Below are 19,532 nucleotides of genomic sequence, written 5' to 3'. Positions count from 1 at the left end.
ATGCTTTTTTTTAACTATAAATGGGTATTTTGGGTGATGGTTTACTGATAGTGTTAACTCCAGATGCCTTTATATTTTGATCTAATCAGTGTAGAGGTAACTGTATAGAATTTTGATAAACCTCTCAATCCCGTAATATCCCATAAACCTAGCAGAAATTAGTGCCTTAGTAGAAAGTCTTAGGACTAAGTCCAGACTAAAGCTATGCCTAACAAAGACCCAGCTTAGTTATGTTTTGTGCTCAGCCTCCCCACAAAAAAAAAAAAAAAACAACCTCAGGAAAATATCTAGAATTCTACATCTGTTTATTAAAGTAGTTTGAAACTTCTAGTTTGATTACAGAGTTAAGATGTAACCTAATTACCCCCATTTATATAATTTTGGAATAGTGAATAGAATAGGCTTCCTCTTAAGAGTCAGTCATGATTATGTTTACTACCTTCATTTTTATTTCAAGCTTATACCTTTAAGATTCTCCTGGAACTATTGACAGCTACAGTGATTCTAGGAAGAATCATTAATCTATGCATATTCCACAAATCAGTCCTAAGCTACTTGCATGATCTATCTCTAGAACCAGTTTCCCGTTTCTCTAAAATTTTAGCTTCCCTAGTCTTAACTACATTTCAGTACTGGCATATCTATTGTTCAACCTTAGGTCCTTATGAATTACATAGTACTTAAATAGTCATAAAATCTTTGCTGATTATTGTAATTTTACATTTTTTGCAATATTACTTTTGTTGCTTAGTAATTTTATTTGACTATTCTGTTTCTCTAACTTTTCCTTTATTTCCTTTTCTCATCTTCTGGCTTCCATGATTTAATGCCTTTTCTCAGATTACACTCTGTAAGGTTTTCTGTATTATATACGCTTGCGTTTCTTTTGTACTATTATTTTTATATTTGGTATTATGGGATTACTTAAGTTCCTGTTTTAGGGGGCAGAATCTCTTGTTTTCTAATTTTTATCTTTAATTGTATTTTTATCCTTTTATCATAGCTATTTGTAGATATGAAAAAATCAAAGTATTTTTATTCTTCATGCTATTTTCAAAACAGATTATAAGTATTTTAAACCACAAAACATCCTCTTTGGTTTTGTCCTCTGTATTTTCTTTGCGCCCACCAATCCAATTTTTTCTATAATGGTGTGAGCCCTTCTTTCTTTTTTTATATCAATTTTATTGAGGAAAAATTGATGTACAGTAATAAACTGCATCCATTTGGTGTGTACAAATCAGTGCATTTTGACAATTCTATACCCATGAAACAGCTACCGTAATGAAGATGTACATTTTCATCACTTGCAAAAGATTCTCTCATAGCTTATTAGTTTTCTGAAGTATAAAAATATTGAAATGTACTGATGTTAGATATGTTTATAATTTTAGGCAGCAAAGGAACAGACCCAAGATTTAATAGTAAAAACCACTAAGCTTCAAGCTGAAAGGTAAGTTTTACTTTGTTTAGTTATCTCTTCATTAATTTGGAGATTAAGTGGAAAGAAAATTATAGGTAATTCCAAATCAGAGTTAAAATAATAAAAAAAGATGATTCAAAATTCATACAGCATATAAGATTCTAAGCTCTTTTCCAAGAGGAAATAAACATGAAACGGTAATTTAGGAGTATCAAACTTGATACTGGGGATGAGGGATTATTTATTCTTGTAGTTGACAGTGTTGTGTATTGTTTGCTGTGGAATTAAAAAAGATTGCTTTTTGAAATGTAGATTATTTTAGAGTTTTAGTAATTTTTTTCCACACTCATTGTGTCTTATTTTTTTAGCTATGATTAATCCTCTCTGATATAATTAAGAGTTCACTGTATAAATTTTTCTTGTGGCGGTTTACAGATAGGTATGTTAATAATTTGTTCACTAAATAAATGGGTTAATGAAGGTGAGTAGAATATGGATTCATGTATTTTACTGTGTATTACAGTCTTTTATAATTAGTTGTTGGTTTGATTGTCTCTTTTCCTACTAAACTGTGAGCTTGTTGAGAACAGTGACAATTTCTTACCCGCTTTTTGTGTCTCCAGTGCCTAATATATTGTAGATTCAATAAATAATTTTTGAGTAAATGAATATGGAATGCAACTAATCTAATGTCAGGAAAGGAACATAAAATAAAAACTGAAAAAGAAGCATTGTATTGGAGCTTATACCATATATGGGACCCTAATTAATGTCTAGAGGAGGCAACATTAGAATATTGTGTTTCTGTATATTTTCAAAACTAGGCAGGGTTGTTCATGTTTATAATTTTAGTAAGCTGATGAAAATGTTTGGCCTGGTATGCTTTTGGGAATGAAAATTTCTGACATTTTAGTATCCCAAGAGCTGTAGATAATGATGTGCCAAGTGAACATTTGCGGAAAGTATTTTAGGAAAATTACATAGTAGAAATTATAACAGATTCCTGGGAGCTGGCCGGGAGTTGTTTCTCCATTTTTAAATATTACCTTTTCTTTTTAGCAAGAAATCTTGTTAAACAAGCGATTAGCTTTAGAAATAGAAATTCTGTGGGCTTATTTGGATAACATGACATTCTTACTGAGACATATATAAAGGATATGACTATTTTCCCAGCTGGGTTAGAAGGTCAGTCATCGTGACAGCTGATGTTCTAATAGGCAAAGTTCCATTGTCTTCACAGAACTGCAGCTAATGTTTCTTTATGCTATTTAGTTGATAGAGGGTGGATTTTAGTGATTATCAGGAAATGATATCCACATAAATATACTTCTATATTTTTTAATACTATTGAAGTCACTATTTATTATAGATTTTCTTGTCTCTTGCGAAGGCCCAGCAACCAGATTACTTTCAGGACTCAGAAAAATAGTCTGTGGTGAATGTTTGTTTCTTTTTGAGGTATAGTTTGTTAAAGTGGAAAGAAGGTAAGCTTTGAAGATAAAACCCTGAATTCTAATCTAAATCTTGAGTAAGAGTTTATTAGATTTTTAGTTTTGTAGAAGTTACTTCTTAACCTTCAGCCTCAGTTTTCACATCTGAAAAAAGGGACTAGCATCTGTGTCCCGGTGTTGTTGTGATAATTGGATGATATGCCTAGGTGCTGAACACACTGCCTGACATCCATCAAGGAACATTACCCTTCCATCCTCCTCTAAAGCCTTTATTAGATAAACCTATCAGCACATCTTGTTTCTACATTGGCTTTGGTGGCTAGGAAGTTTAGGCTATTTTGTGCCTAATTTAATTAGAATAGCTTTCCTCAGCTGTTATTTACTTTCTCATCCTTTCTTACTATTTTATTTTTTAATAGTTCTAATTTTATTTTAATTCTATTATTTGTTATGAACTAATTCAGGCTTTGAAGTTTGTAAAAAAATATAAAACTGTTTATTTTGCACAAACTTACATATAAAATATATTGCAGAAGCATCTGTGTTCAGGCAGGAGAGTATAGACCTCTTTTCTTCTTCCTCTCGTTTATATATATAAAATTTAGAGAAAGAAAATGAAAATCAGATATACCTTCACTACACAGACATAGCCACTATTAACATTTTGGCGTATTTCTTCCCAGCATGAGTATATGTATGTAGTTCCATTTTACTTTGTTCACCTAATATTTTATGTTCATTTTTCTGTGTCTCTTATTTAGAAAAAACATGTATTTTAATGATAATATTTCATCTTGTGAATGAACCAACATGTATGTCAAACATTCTTAAATTATTGAATATTAATATTATTTCCATTACAAATATAATGGCTTGACAGTTGTTTTTAAGTCATTATGTACATTTCAAATTATTTCGTTAGGAAATACTCTTAGAATTGTAATTAATGAATCAAATGGTAGAAACTTTTTATTTTAATTTTTTTTTTAAAGATTTATGTATTTGAGAGAGAGAGAGTGCTCATGAGCATGCAGAGGGGAGAGGGAGAGGGAGATAGAGAATCCCAAGTGGACTCTGCTGAATTTGGAGCCTGATCATGTGGGGCTCAATCCCAGGACCCCAAGAACATGACCTGAGCAGAAATCAAGAGTTAGATGCTTTTAATCCACTGGGCGACGCAGGTACCCCAAATGGTAGAAACTTTTTTAAAAATATCCTGACTTTTGATGTATATTGCATAAATTCCTCTCTAAAAAGGTTATACAAATTTACACTGCTATCAGCAGTATATGAGAATGTCTCCTTTGTCAGTAGTAGGTATTGTCATTAAAAACTGCCAATTTTGTAGATGAACAATAACATCATAATTCTAATTTACATTTTATTGAATGTTGATGAGTCAGTATTTTTTCATTTTGTCATGCCATTTATATTTCCTAATCTTTTTTGTTTTATATATTTTGCCTGTTTTTAAAGTCTTTTTCTTATTATTTTGAAATTATTTGGTAGGGGTGAGTCTAAAAGGTAGAGTTAAAATAAGGCATATTTTCAGGAAGAAAAAAGAAGCACCGTAAGATTAATAAATCATGTTCTGGGAATGCTTGAAAGAACCATTAGAAGGATTAATTAGTTTATTTTAAATACTTAGGTAATATATGAATACATGTACTGAAAATTCATTTATGGGCTCTTATACATCATAGGTCCCCCTTAATCTTATTGGATTGCACAGATGCTCCCATGGACTGTCTAATAGTAACTTTCTATCAGAATGGTTGTGCAGTTTTACCTGGGAAGAATATATATGGTAACTAAAGAGTAATATGTTTAAAAAATATATTAGAATTTATTTCATCACTACTTTAAAAAAAGTTCTCATCTTGAGATACCAAACCCTTGTTTTAGCAGTATGGCCATTGTTCAACATATTTTTGGACCAAATCTTTTGTAGATATAGAGCCTCTCGTTCAAAGTCTTTACTTCATGGATTTTTTTTTTTTTAGAATAGTCAATAATATTATTTGGAATGAAATTTAATGATTAAGAAGTAATATCAAGATAGGTAATACTAGCTTTAATTAGAACAAAAGTAAATTATAAACTAAAGAAATTTATTTCCTTTGTGCCTAATAAATTAACTCTAAAGGTAGATCCAAAAGAAGCATCAAAAAGGTTTTAGTCAAAATGATTGATCTGTATAATCTCAAGGAATTTTATGAATTCTTATAATTACTTTAAATCCTGTATGATAATGATTAGAGCTTTAAGAGTATAAAACAAAACCTATTAAGGTAACTTTTTGATATCCATAATAAGATGATTAAGGACATATGCCATTTATCTAATGTAGATTTCACTGGGTGATTTACATTATTATTTGAGATAAATAGAATGTTACTGCCCCCTAGAGGACTTTTACTTTCTAACTTGCTATACTACCTCAGAGCATTTGACTGAATTTAAAACCTCACAACCCCACCATACTAACAAAACAAACACGGCAGATGCATTGTTCTCTCTATACATAAAATGTTTATGTTTATTTTGTTCACTCTCATTTGAATATTATTAAATTGTGGAATATTACTGCCTTGTGAATACTGCTAGTGAAACCCAATTTTATTTATATATCTTTAAATCTAAGATAGAGAAGCCAGGAATGTTGAAATTCATTCAGGTAGTTTGTACTCCTAACTTGCTTTTAGTTGGTGACTAGACTCAGTCCTTCAGGTCCTTGAAGACCACATTCCAGAGGAGAGCATGCCTTTTTTTTTTTTTTTTTAAGATTTTACTTTATTTATTTGAGAGAGAGAGTAAGAGAGAGAGCACAAGAGAGGGTAGGGTCAGAGGGAGAAGCAGATTCCCTGCTGAGCAGGGAGCCTGATGCAGGACTCGATCCCAGGACTCCGGGATCATGACCTGAGCCGAAGGCAGCTGCTTAACCAACTGAGCCACCCAGGTGCCCAAGCATGCCTTTTCTTAATTGTCAACCTAGTCTAGAGAGGTTGCATCCAGATAATGTAATTTAAAAGGCTTTTTTATTACCGTATCATGCAGAAAAAGTGGGGAAGACAAAAGTGAAGTGCTTTTATGGATTTATGAAGAATTGATAAATGAGTTCTTGACTTCCGTTTCTAACCTGAAGTTAAAAAATAATAGACCTGATTTTTGGTTGCTGTGTACTTCATGTGAAAACTTCAGAAGCTTAGTATTTTTTACTGACTAAGAAGAAATTAGTTGAAGATGGGCGTATTTCTCTCCTGTAAGATAACCTTGTTACTACAAGATGAACAATTCAAGTACATGTAAGTGGCTGAGAATTTGTTGTGCAGGGACCATTTGTGAACTTATTTCTTCTTTTGCATAATGATTAACTCCTTTTACTGTCTGCAGGTATCTGAGGTAGAACAAGTTCAGCTAATTTTATTAACTACATGCCTGATGAGCTTCTAATGTTTGAGGCAGAAATGAGGCTTTCAAAGATGTTGAGAATCTTTCACACTTGTTTTAAGAAATTATTATGTCAGAGATATAACTTGTTTTAGGCGATGCAAATTCACACATGCTTGACTTTTTATTGCTTTTTTAAAATTATAGTCAAAGATTAGAAATAAGAGCACAAGTCGCAGATGCCTTCTTATCCAAGTTCCAGCTGACTTCTGATGAAATGGGTCTCCTCCGAGGCACTAGAGAAGGACCTATTACTGAGGTATCTTGTTCACTATTAACAATCATTTAAAGCATAGCAGATACTGATTTTCAGAGAAATCACTTTTTTTAAGACTTTATTTTACCATCTTAAAGGTTTGATTTAAAAATATATTTTAGGGGGTCCTTGTGGCCAGCCAAGATGGCTAACCCGCGGTGAAGGTTGCGCGAGGGTGGTCGGTCCTGGCGCTGGGCCTGCAGAGTGCTGTCCTGCGGTTTCCAGGGCTAACCCAGGTGAGGTGGAGCCGCTATGGTCCTGAATACAAGGATCCACAGATTGACAAGGGGTACTACCGCAAGGCCTTGGCCGAGCTGACTGAGGAGGAGAAGTATGAACAGGAACTCAGGAAGACTCAGCTTATCAAAGCTGCCCCAGGAGCGAAAACAAGCTCTGTGTTTGAAGACCCCGTGATCAGTAGATTCACCAACATGATGATGAAAGGAGGAAACAAAGTACTGGCCAGATCCCTCATGACGCAGACTCTGGAAGCTGTGAAAAGGAAGCAGTTTGAGCAGTACCGTGCTGCTTCTGCTGAGGAACAGGCAACCATCGAGCGCAACCCCTACACCATCTTCCACCAAGCACTGAAAAACTGTGAGCCTGTGAGAGGGCTGGTGCCCATTCTCAGAGGCGGCCATTTCTACCAGGTCCCTGTGCCACTTCCCGACCGGCGTCGTCGCTTCTTGGCCATGAAGTGGATAATTACTGAGTGCCGGGAGAAGAAGCACCGGTGGATGCTGATGCCGGAGAAGTTGTCACATGAGCTGCTGGAGGCTTTTCACAACCAGGGCCCTGTGATCAAGAAGAAGCATGACATGCACAAGATGGCGGAGGCCAACCGTGCCCTGGCTCACTACCGCTGGTGGTAGAGGGAGGCTGGAGGCTCTCTGCTGCCAGATCATGGGAGCCACTGTTACAGCGAAAAACCCTTGTGGGTTAAGTAGTTCCTTCTTAAGGGGGGAGCATCGTATTTATTGCTTGTTAGTCCTTTCTTTGGGAGCTAGAACTTATTTTCCTGTCCCATCTCATTTAAAGAGGGAACATATCAATTTGGATTTCTCCTAGGAACTTAGGGTCCATCCAGCCTCTCTTCCTCAATTTGGGGTAGAACTTTGGGGGAGGATATGAAAGGAAGCAGTTTTAACATTGGAAAAGGTTTATTAGAAAATTCTCGCCCTGAACTGGTGTCGCATGTGAGGTGGTACTGCAATTTACTAAAATCGACTGGAAATACGTTTGTTTCTGAAGTGGTCCTTGTATAAAATGTATAAAAAGCAAAAAAAAAATATATATATATATATATATTTTAAGTTTAGAAACTAAGATGCATTTTAAATTACCTTAATTTGGCTTTTTTGCTTGTTTATTCAAAGCGATATCTAAATTTTTTTTAAGAAATCAGAGTATCAAATTTATAAAGAAAACCTACTTCTCGTCTCTTAAGTCCTTTGTCAACCATTTTCAACCTTGCTAATTGCTTCTTTCCTAAATTCTGCATCCTGGATCTGTTGATTAAAAAAAAAAAAAAGGCTTTGGTTCTCTATGTTACCTATTATGTATTGATTTCCTATCATGAAGTAGGAGATTTTAGTCTCTTCTCCTCCTCTTGCACACATACATGTCTTTCCTTCCTACCTTACAGTGCAGTTATATGCCATTTTCTGTTTTCATTACCATGGCATTACAATGAATACATGTTTCTTCTTGTCTTTCCTGGAATTTGAAATTCCTTTTCTTTTCATCTAATTAATTTCTGAATCTATGCCCTTGTTTCCAAACTGACACAAAACTCTAAAGCCCCTCAAAGTGCTAAACAACCAGTTAGTTTTGTTTCTTTGTTTTTCCTGAAGACATTCACTTTCTCCAAGAAGGAATCTTGCAGTCTTCTCACGGGGAGAGGCTATAAACTTTAAGCCCGTCGTCATCCTTCAAGGGTTGAGAACAGGATGAGTTCTCAGAAAGCGGAGGGGCTCACTGAGCTGCTCTTGATAGATGTCACTCTTCTTACTGCCAGGCTAGAGTGCAGTCAGTCATCGGGGAGAAGGGGTTAAGTAGGTAGAATTGGTTTGTGCATTACTTGTTGGTGGTTATTGCCCTTTATGGTTTGTGGAACTTTGCACATTTGAAATATTTGACATCTTACCTTTCCTCCACTTAGCAGAAATAGTAAACAGTATTAGAAGAGTTTTTTTTTTAATTTCACTTATCAAAGAAAAATAACCAGTTCATTATTTTCATGATTGGAACATTGTGAGTGTCTGGAAATTAAGGCTTCAGTGCCTTTTTCTAAAGGAAAAAAAAATCTTGGAGTTCGGCATCAGTCAGTTCCTATATATTTATGAGCAGTTTTTATGCCTCCAACTTTACATTCTACTCTTGGATTAGGGGGCAAGAACAGGTATATAAAAGATATGTAAAACATCATCTTCAGTGATAACAAAGCTATGGTTGATTAAGTCATAAGGTGTGTAATACGTAGCATGTTTTTCTTTATGTAGTCATCTTTAGGTTTGCATTCTCTCTCATTAGACTATATATTTCTTGAGGACAGGGATTTTTGTCTTTATAAATTTTGCGTTCCCAGCAACTAGCATACTATTTGGTACTAGCAGGCATTGAATTAATGTATGTTTTAAAATGTAAAATATGTTACACTTTCTCTAAAAATTTAGAGAAAGTTGAGGTCAGTTATAGGAAGCCTTCATTAGAGTAAATGAAAGGATTTGTTTTTCCCTTGTAGTGATATTTCAGTTTAGAGTAATGCAATTTCACCTGAAAACATGGACATTTTAAAATTGCATTCTTAATTTTAAAGGATTTTTTCAAGGCATTGGGAAGAGTAAAACGGATTCATAACGATGTCAGAGTTCTCTTGCGTACAAACCAACAAACAGCGGGGTGAGTAGTAACCTTTTCAATTTATTTCAAATCAATTTCCTCATATATTTCTAAAATTTTAAAGGCATCCTAGGTCCTTTTTGAAATAATGACATTTTGTGAAATAGGAATTTAATCTTTATGTATCTTTGGATAAGGAGGGAGTTAGTTATACCCTTATACTTACAGAGTAAAACAACACTTGCCAATCTAAGTGATGGTATTAAAATTTGACATTTATTAAGTCATAAAAAAATTATTGCAAAATCATTCCATAAAATGATAAAAAGTTAATATGTTTTAACCAGATCATTCTGTAATTAAAACAATTAAATTCTTAGGTGTAGCTATTGTCTAAAACTTTAAATTAAAATAAATCTTTAATTTTCCTAGTTTAGAAATTATGGAACAGATGGCCTTGCTTCAAGAAACAGCTTATGAAAGGCTTTATCGGTGGGCTCAAAGTAAGTGATTTCTTTCATACGGTCTAGATTCATGAATATTAGTTTTCAGTTTGGTTATTTCACCTGACCTTTGATATCATATTTTGATCTTAGTAATCAAAAAGTATTTTTAAAAAGAAAAATGAACTTAACTTTTGAACATACTGTGTTTGTATCATGAGCATCTTCTATCATTGAAGCTCTGTATGATTAAGGATGATAATAAAAAAATAAAGTCAGTATTTCTGCCCTACATTATCTTAGAGTAGATTAGACATTTTTTATTATTGAAGTAACTGTTTTATACATGATGAATTGATTTTTCTCTTGCTGCTTTAACAAATCACCACAAACTTAATGACTTTGGACAACACAAATTTATTATGTTATAGTTCTATAGGTCAGAAATCAGACATGGTGTCACCACACTAATAGTGTTCGCAGGGCTGCATTCATTTCTCGAGGCTCTAAGAAAAATCCGTTTCCTTGCTTATTTAGTTTGTTGGCATAATTTGTAACTTGAGTCTATAGGACGGACTGAGGTGTGAGTTTCCTTGCTGGCTGTCACTGAGGGCTTTTCCCAGTTCTAGAGGCTTCTTTGGCTTATGGCCTCTTCTTCTGTCTTTAGAGCCAGCAATAATGGATTGCGTCAGTATCTCACTTTAATCTCTCCGCCTCTTTGTCCATATCATATCTCTGACTGACTCTTTTGCCAGCCTCTTCTACTTTTAAGACCTATGTCATTGGACTTACTTGGGTAATCCGGGAACATTTCCCTGTTTTAAGATCTGTCACCTTAATTTTCTTTGTAAAGTCCCTTTTGCTATGTACTATAACATATTCACAGGTTCCAGGAATTAGAGATCTTTGGAGGGCCATTATTTTGCCTGCCACAAGTGGTTTATTTTTAGTTTTGTTTTAAAATGTTTCAGTAATCTGTTTACAGAATTGCCTGTTAAAACCAAAGAAGACAGTTAAGACAGGATAGGATAGAAGTACGTGACATTGTTTTTTTAAAGATTTTTTTTTTTGACAGAGACAGCGAGAGAGGGAACACAGCAGGGGAAGTGGGAGAGGGAGAAGCAGGGAGAAGCACTGAGCAGGGAGCCCAATGTGGGGCTCGATCCCAGGACCCTGGGATCATGACCTGAGCCGAAGGCAGACGCTTAACAACTGAGCCACCCAGGCGCCCCAAAAGTACATGACATTTTAATAGATATTACCAACTGACTGTTGGAAGGAGTTAAGAATACAAACAGTTAACTAGTAATATCTATACTAGACTGAACTTAGGTTCTGCATCTTTCTGGAACTCTCCATGACTACATTAAATCACAGTGACTTTTCCCATCTCTAAACACTAACTGCTGGAAATATTTGACATTTGGTACATTATACTTAACTTTTCATATATGTATATCTTAGCCTCTCCAGTTAGATTTCTACTTTCTCAAAGGCAAGGACATTCCCTCACATTTTTTTGTGCTTCCACAACACCTAACATAGTGGTTCTAAACTATGACCTTCTGACTCCTAAGGACTTTGGAGTCATCTTAAGATACCTAATTTCTGCAAAGGAAACTATCAACAAAACAAAAAGACAACCTACTGAATGAGATAAGATATTTTCAAATGATATATCTGATAAGGGATTGATATCCAAAATATATAAAGAACTCATGCAACTCAACACAAGAAAAACAACTTGATTAAAAAATGGGCAAAGGAACTAAATAGACATTTTTCCAAAGAAAACCTACAGATGACCAACAAACACATGAAAAGATACTCAACATCACTAATCATCAGGGAAGTGCAAATCAAAATCACAATGAGATATCACACCAGTCAGAATGGCTAATATCACAAAGATAAGAAATAACAAGTGTTGGTGAGGATGTGGAGAAAAAGGAACCCTCGGGCAGTATTCATGGGAATGTAAATTGGTGCAATGATTGTGGGCAACAGTATAGAGGTTCCTCAGAAAATTACAAGCAAATACCATATGATCCAGTGATTCCACTACTGGATTATAGTTATCCAAAGAAAATGAAAAGAGTAATTCAGGAAGATATATACACCCTTATGTTTATTGCAGCATTATTTGCAATAGCCAAGATATGGAAACAACCCAAGGTCAACTGAATGGATAAAGAAGATGTGGTGTAGATATATATATATATATGTATATATATATATATATATACATATATATATATATACACACAATCAGCTATTACTCAGCCGTAAAAGCAACTGAAATCTTACCATTTGTGACAACATTGATAGACCTAGAGGGAATTATTATTCTAAGTGAAGTAAGTCAGAAAGAGAAAGACAAATACTATATGATTTCATTTATATGTGGAATCTGAAAAACAAAACAAACAGACTCTTAAATACAGAGAACAAACTGGCTGTTGCCAGAAGGGAGATGGATGGGGGTGGTGGGCAAACGAGGTGAAGGGGATTTAGAGATACAGACTTCCAGTTATAAGTCATGCAGGTGAAAAGTACAGCATAGGGAATATAGTCAACAGTCTTGATTAAAAAAAAAAGATACTTTCAATTCCAAACATGCGTACATTCTTCTCAGTGCTTGCTAGAAAATATACTGCTAGTATGAGGTCCACATATACCAAATGTTTGGGTATTTTTGAACAAGTTCTAAGTTTTTTGAACATAGTAGACATTTAGTTAGCATTTTATGCATAAAATTAGAATAGTAAAATAAAGAAGATGTTGGTGTAGAGATTTTTAAAAGTTTAGAATCTAAACTGTTTTGAAATTATAATCTTATTGCCGTATTTTATTTATATAAACATTTTTAGCAAACTGCTTAAAGTTTGCTCCCAAAAGAAGGGATTGGTAATGTATTTTTTATTCCCCCCCTTCCCCTTCAACACTGCCATGTGTGTAGCAGTTACTAGGTGAATATTTGTTCATTGATTGGTTTCTTTAGAACTGTAGTTTTTAAATAATAAAATAGAGGTTTGGGGTGCCCTGGATAGCATGTGTGGTCATATATATAAAGTTATACAAATACTTAAGGTTACATTTTTAGTTTGGTTGACAGCATAAAATAGTTTTTGATTGGCATAGTCTCTAAGTTTTTCTGAGCTTTTTTTTCCATGCAATATTTGTTAAAGAATTTAGACTCTGGGTGTACAATGGATATAATAAAGACCTAATTTTAATTTAACAAGTGCTATAATTATATGTTAACTGTTTTTCAGGTGAATGCAGAACATTGACACAAGAATCATGTGACATATCTCCAGTATTAACTCAGGCTGTGGAAGCCCTGCAGGATAGACCTGTCTTATATAAGTTGGTGACTTTTTCCTAATTTAAAAAAAATAAATCTACTTTTTCTTTTCTTTGATGAGTTATGCTAGCTTTCAGTATTATCAAATTATATACACTAGTTTGAGTAATATAATTTACAGTGATATTTTCATCTCATATGTGTATCATTGGAGCATCAGCTTATTTGCATATTGTGTATTATAGAATGCCATAAGGAGGGGAAAAGCAGGCTGTCGCTATATCTAGACTACCCCTTATTTATGTAGAGGTTAAGGGGCTTTTCCTCAATCTGTCATCTCATTAACTACCTTAGAATTACATGAAACTAAAACTCCTCTATCAACGCTTCCCTAGAGAGAAAGAGATCAAATAGGGGGCTGAGAAATATAATTTCCCAGAAATGAAAAAAGAAAATTTAAAATTAGGATTCCATTAATAGGATTTAGATTTCAGGTGTTTGATTCTGTAAGTTATGCCGGCCAAGAGATGTATGATGATGATTTGTATAAGAATTCTATGCATTATTAATTGTTCACATATTTTTTATTATTCTGTATTTTAATTTTATTCTTTATATAAAATAGAAGTATTTTTTTTTAATTTTTAATTTCTGTAATAGTATGAAAATAGGGAGACCCACTGGGGAGTTATAATGCAGGAAACAGAAAACCAAGGGACTTCTACATAGGCATTCAATCCTGCTCTGAGTCATGCCTTTCACAGGCTTTTAATAGTTTCAGAGGATTTCCCCATTATTCTTTCTGATTGGAACATTGTTTAGCCCATAAGAAGTTTCCAGAACACAAATGCTGGGACGGCTGTGTAAAATAATAACATTCCAGTACTACTTAATGAGTACTTACTATATGTTAAGCACAGTTCTATGTGCTAGAGACACAACATCAATAAAACTCTACCCTCAAATTGCTTTATTTTATGGGAGCAGATATAAACATATCCATTTTAATGACTGTATTAATTGCTATTTTGGAGTCCCTGTGTCAGGTGCTTTGTGGCTCAGGTGTTCTGTGGTAGGGGAAAGGGATGAACATTAGGGAAGGTTTCCTCTGGGAAATAGGTTTAAAGTGAGTTCTGAGGATTGAATAGGCATTTTCCAGGAAGAGAAGGGAATTGAGAACATCCCAAATTGAGGGAATAGCAGATGCAAAGATGTAGATTGAGAAAGAACATGTATTTTGGGGACATTGGTTGCAAAAGCTTGCACTGGTTGTTGGGTTGGTAGCAAGAGATGCTTTATAATAGCCCTGAATGTGGTGCATGTATATGTGGTAAGCCATGTTCACTATGGATCACAAGCTCAGCAGATTTTATCTACCTTGGAATTTCTTTCCCAGCCTTTTTACTTTAAGGTATTGGTGTTAATTATGAGAGTCTTTTATACTGAAAATATTTGGTATTTGATTTTAATCAAGTGTTAACGTTGTCCACAGATTCATATTTGTTCATAAAGTTAGTCTTTGTTTAAAAAAATGCATTTGTGTGTTTTGGTCAGCTGACTTCTACCATGTAAATATATTTTTACTAAAGTGTGATTCTTGATAAATACTTGGAAAAGAGCAGTATTGCATAATAGCTTAAAAGGTGAGCTCTGAATTTGATTTTTTATAAGCCCCTCTACTTTCAGAAACCTCAGTTTCCTTAAATGAGGATTAAAATAGTGCCTATCTTACAGGGTTTTTGTGAATATTAAATTAGATTGTTCACATAAGGTGTTTGGCATAATGCTTTGCTCATCACTAAATATTAGCTATTATTTTTATTTTGAAAGGAGATAAACTAGAAAGTTGTCAACCACAGAGGGGTGTATTTGGTGTCTGTTGTGACAGCCAGGAAAAGCTGGAAAGATAAAGAATAGAACTATAATAGGCAAAAAAGATTTATGTTGAAGGGGCACATGCCAGGGAATAAGAAAGGCAGCAGTGCAGTTGGGAAGATTGTAAGAGGCATTTGGAAGTTAACTTGGGAAGAAGGAGGATTTTTAAGACCAATTGATTCCCGTAAGATGGATGCTAAAACAGAGAAAAATTGGCCTTTCATTACATAATCATTTATCTTCAAAGTGGTAGTTTGTTTAAATTTAGGAAAAAATTACCAATGTATCTCTTAACCACCAGATGGCACTATATGAACTTTATTTAAGTAATGTGTAAAAGCTTCACTGCCCTTAGTGTGTCTCAAATGTGTAGGTATCATGTGCAAGAAAAATGGTAATTATTGAAGTCCTTGGGAAGAGTTTCCACCCAGTTTTTATTAGGTAGTATGTAACTAGAGTGTTAATGCATTATTTATTTTTAATAAATCAGGTATAGAAATTTCAGTAGGGGCACCTGGGTGGCTCAGATGGTTAAGCTGCTGCCTTCGGCTCGGGTCATGATCTCTGGGTCCTGGGATCTCTGGGTCCTGGGATCGAGCCCCACCTCAGGCTCCTAGCTTAGCAGGGATTCTGCTTCTTCCTCACACTCTGCCTCTCCCCTCTGCTGGTGCTTTCTCCCTCAAATGAATAAATTAAAAAAAATTCTTCAAAAGAAAAAAAAATTTCTTCATAAAGAAATTTGTTATAAGTAGAATAGATTGACATCTTCCTTTGGTAGACCTTCAGAATATAAAGTGTTAAAGAATGTAGTAATTTGCTGGCTTCTTCATTCTTTATGTATTTGTTACATTTCTTGGAGGCTTTTACACTATTAATTTGTTTTGACCAACATTTTTCATATTTTAATTTGCTTTTTGACCAGAACTTTTCTTTTTTTGCTATAGACATTAAAAATGGGGACTTTAATTTTTAATTTTAGCTTAGAGGCATTTTAGAATGTTTATATCATTTTAACATTCACCTTTGTAAAGCTCCATTTTGAATTTTTGACCTTTGTTGGGAAATAATCTCTTTTTAGTCAAAGAAATTTTCTTCTTTCTCTGGGAAAAGGTGTTTCACATATATAGATGTCATTGAAGATTCATTGTAGTGCCTGCTGGTTTTCCTTCAAATTATATCTATTGTTGCAGGGGGATTCACATTCATATTAATGTATATTTCATATAATTATACAGATCGGAGTTCAGTTTTTGTCAGGCTTGATAATTCACTCCCACCCCCATTAAAATGCCAGTGAATTCACCGGTTTCTAACATAACTTGTCAGAATGAATAGGCCTAGAAACAGAAGTTACATTGCTTCTGTTTATTGTGGCAGGTTGAGTTCTAAGGATGAGTTTTATGTATTTGAGAAGTTAAAAGTTTGTGAATTTTGTGCTGTAAGTAATCATCTGATCATAAGTCATTTCATGGAGTTGGTGATACTTAAAGGAATGCACTCTTTACTATACATATTTATAATTTAAGAGCATGAGAAAAAAATCAAAGCATTTTGGTTCTAATTTGTTTTAAAAAAGTAGAAAGTGATTGTAAGGTCACTGTGTGCTTAGGGCTTAGTGGCATAGTGCATTTCATCTTGATTTATTGCTAGTATGTCACTGCACAGAATTTCAGACCCATTTCCTTTTAACTGAAGACAAACACAAAAAACCATGATCTGGTTTCTAGTGAGCAGCCCTTTAAAAAGGTTCAGATTCCTACAAATTTGTAGATATTGACCACTTTACTACACTTTTCCTTTTTTTAAAAAATATTCCCTCTTCCAGCTTTCTTATGTTTAAAAAGTGGATTTTATTTTTTTACAATTTTTTTTTTAGGATTTTATTTATTGAGAGAGAAAGAGAGTGTATGTGTGAGCACGGGGGGTGGGGAGGCAGAGGGAGAAAGAGAATCTGAAGCAGACTCCCTGCTGAGTGTGGAACCGACATGGGGCTCAATCTCATGATCCTGAGATCATGACTTGAGCAGAAATCAAGAGTCAGTCACTTAACCGACTGAGCCACCCAGGCACCCCGAAAAAGTGTGGATTTTTTATTAAATCAGTAGCATATTAAAGAAAGCAGTACAGCTTTTATAGTAGTAGAAGAAATTAATTCTTTTGGAAACCCAAATCCCAAATTTTGGTAACTGGTTTACATGTAGGGTATGAAATAATTCTTAATACGAAGTCTGTTAGAAACTCTTTAGAGATTTAAGAGTTCATGGGTCTAGAATCTGCTGACATTGGACTGCGAAAAAATTTCTTGTTTTCCTGTGTACTTTTAAAATAGCAAGAACTTTGAATTGGTGGATGGGTGTAAGGAATGGTGGTAATAGTGGGAAACCAAGGCTGATTCTAGTCAAAGAAATGGGCACTCTTGGCAACTCCAGGCCATCCTGTGATTTCACCCCAAATTGTCTGTTCTCCCGGTTCAAAGTTCCCTTTCCTGTAAACTCCTTCACTTTAGGAAGTCTTTTTTTTTCGTTTAACCACAAAAGATGATTTCTGAATATACATAAAAAAAGTTTTTGCTCTGTATGCCTTGTTGGTCAGTAAATTTAAGGAATCTATGTCTAGTATTGGAGTCAAAATAAGCTTTTGGATATGGATAGTATATGTGGGAAAAAATTGATGGTAGAAGAAAAATTGTTGTTTTTTGGATTGCAGAGTTCTAACTGTAAACAGTCCTCTGAGAACTAGATATTATGGCCTGTGTGAATACTAGAACATCATGTTTTGGACTCCAAGGGTGCTGAAACCTGAAGAATCCCGAATTTCCACCTTTCCTTGATTTTTACTTTTACCAGACCCGCTGCTCTGTCCCTTATTGCCATTGCCCCTGTTACTGATCCCAAATTCCAGCATTCTTTCTGAGGAGGAGTAAAAATATGTACCTTTAGACTGAATTTTCATGATGATAAAGTTATTTCATAAATTTTTTTTATTGTTTAAAAACAGTATTGCTTGAGAGAGTTGTGTAAAAAAGCTGTAGATGTCTTGGTTATCTCAGAAATTGCATGAATAGTTTGATATACTCATTAAAAAGAAACACATCTGTTTTTCAAATAACGTATTTCTTCTAGGTATACCTTAGATGAGTTTGGGACAGCCAGAAGAAGCACCGTTGTTCGTGGATTTATTGATGCTCTTACGAGAGGGGGCCCAGGAGGCACACCAAGACCCATTGAAATGCACTCCCATGACCCTTTGAGGTACAGTAATCAGACAGTGTTGGAATATTTGGTGTTTTCTGAAGGAAATCTTTACTAACATTTAGTTTTTGCATTAGATACGTAGGAGATATGTTGGCTTGGCTCCATCAAGCTACTGCTTCTGAAAAAGAACACCTTGAAGCTCTCTTAAAGCATGTAACTATACAAGGTGGGTCCTCTGGTTGTTATTGCTAATGTCTAAGTATAGAAAATAACACAAGGCTTCTCTGTTTCTATTCTTATTGCTGTCATCTTCACAGAGATAAGCTCTTCACACCTAGGTGCCACATTAAGCACGTTAATTAATTTTCTCTCTGGTTTCCCCCCTTTTCTGCTAATAGACTTCTCTCCTCCATCACTTTCCTGTCACACAGCTGTTCACACTTGTGTGCTGGTCCCTTGTAGCCTTCCCATATCAGGCCTGCACTCCTCTGCCTCGCTTTTAAGGCGCTTCTGGAGTGTGTAGCGTACACTGTGTCTCAGATCTTCCGCGCCACGCTTTAAAGGCGCGCCACGCTTTAAAGGCGGGAGGTGGTATTATCCTCCTTTTATCTATGAGTAAACAGACTGAGTGACTTGTTTAAGGTCATTAAGCTACTAATTCTTTTCTACTATCCAACCCCTTGTTCATTCTCATGTGACTGTTGTAAAGTTTTTTGAATAATTACTCATGTAGTACTAAATGTACTTAAAATTTTGGTCTTGATTTCAAGGAAGAAAAAATGATGATTTTTGAGTTGCTATGTCTGTTTCTTACAGAATTTCAGATCTTCTTAGTATTGTGACTACCTTAAGATGCCTGTTAGAGTTTGAGGGGTAAATGGAAAATTAAGATACTCTATTTTTGATAGGAATTAAAGAGAAATATTGTGACTGGTATCACTTGACTGTGTTGCATTGCCCAGCCCCGCATCCTTCTGGCTCACAACGTGATCTGCAGGAGAGGCTAGTGTACAAATTGGGGACGATCCTTATTTACCCTTCCTCTTTTTTTAACTCTTTGATATTCAAATTAGACTCAGCACGTCTGTTTGATTGGCACAAGGTCTGAACTTTTTTAAGTTGTTTTCTGTTATCCTAATTACCTAGTTTAAAAGAATGAATTTCTTAAAGATGTTTTAGTGAAGTATATATGAGAGGCAATGTGAAGAGGTTGGAAGAATATAGATCGGAGTTGGATGAAATAAGTTATTCTTTGGGAATGGCTTCATTCTTCCAAGCCTCAGTTTCTCTAT

The 19,532-nt window shown here is 34.7% G+C and overlaps 2 protein-coding genes across 2 annotated transcripts in view; both read left to right on the top strand.

Moving 5' to 3' along the window:
• Positions 1-19,532, top strand: part of COG6 (component of oligomeric golgi complex 6) — an 89,186-nt gene that overhangs the window by 7,159 nt on the left and 62,495 nt on the right. Inside the window, exons 4-10 of the mRNA XM_027589988.2 lie at positions 1,395-1,453; positions 6,472-6,583; positions 9,399-9,481; positions 9,854-9,924; positions 13,140-13,233; positions 18,169-18,297; positions 18,375-18,466. Coding sequence (XP_027445789.1) covers positions 1,395-1,453; positions 6,472-6,583; positions 9,399-9,481; positions 9,854-9,924; positions 13,140-13,233; positions 18,169-18,297; positions 18,375-18,466 — 640 coding nt within the window. The remainder of the gene's footprint in view (positions 1-1,394; positions 1,454-6,471; positions 6,584-9,398; positions 9,482-9,853; positions 9,925-13,139; positions 13,234-18,168; positions 18,298-18,374; positions 18,467-19,532) is intronic.
• LOC113919557 (28S ribosomal protein S7, mitochondrial-like) lies at positions 6,704-7,705 on the top strand (the record flags this gene model as incomplete). The annotated part of the gene is given in 2 exon segments (XM_035726585.1): positions 6,704-6,728; positions 6,731-7,705. Coding segments are annotated over 2 exon segments (747 nt in total), but the record flags the coding sequence as incomplete, so codon positions are not given.

Source organism: Zalophus californianus, chromosome 3 (assembly GCF_009762305.2).
Source record: "Zalophus californianus isolate mZalCal1 chromosome 3, mZalCal1.pri.v2, whole genome shotgun sequence".
Classification (NCBI taxonomy): domain Eukaryota; kingdom Metazoa; phylum Chordata; class Mammalia; order Carnivora; family Otariidae; genus Zalophus; species Zalophus californianus.
The sequence above is the reverse complement of the archived record's forward strand: the minus strand, read 5'-3'. Positions and strand labels throughout refer to the sequence as shown.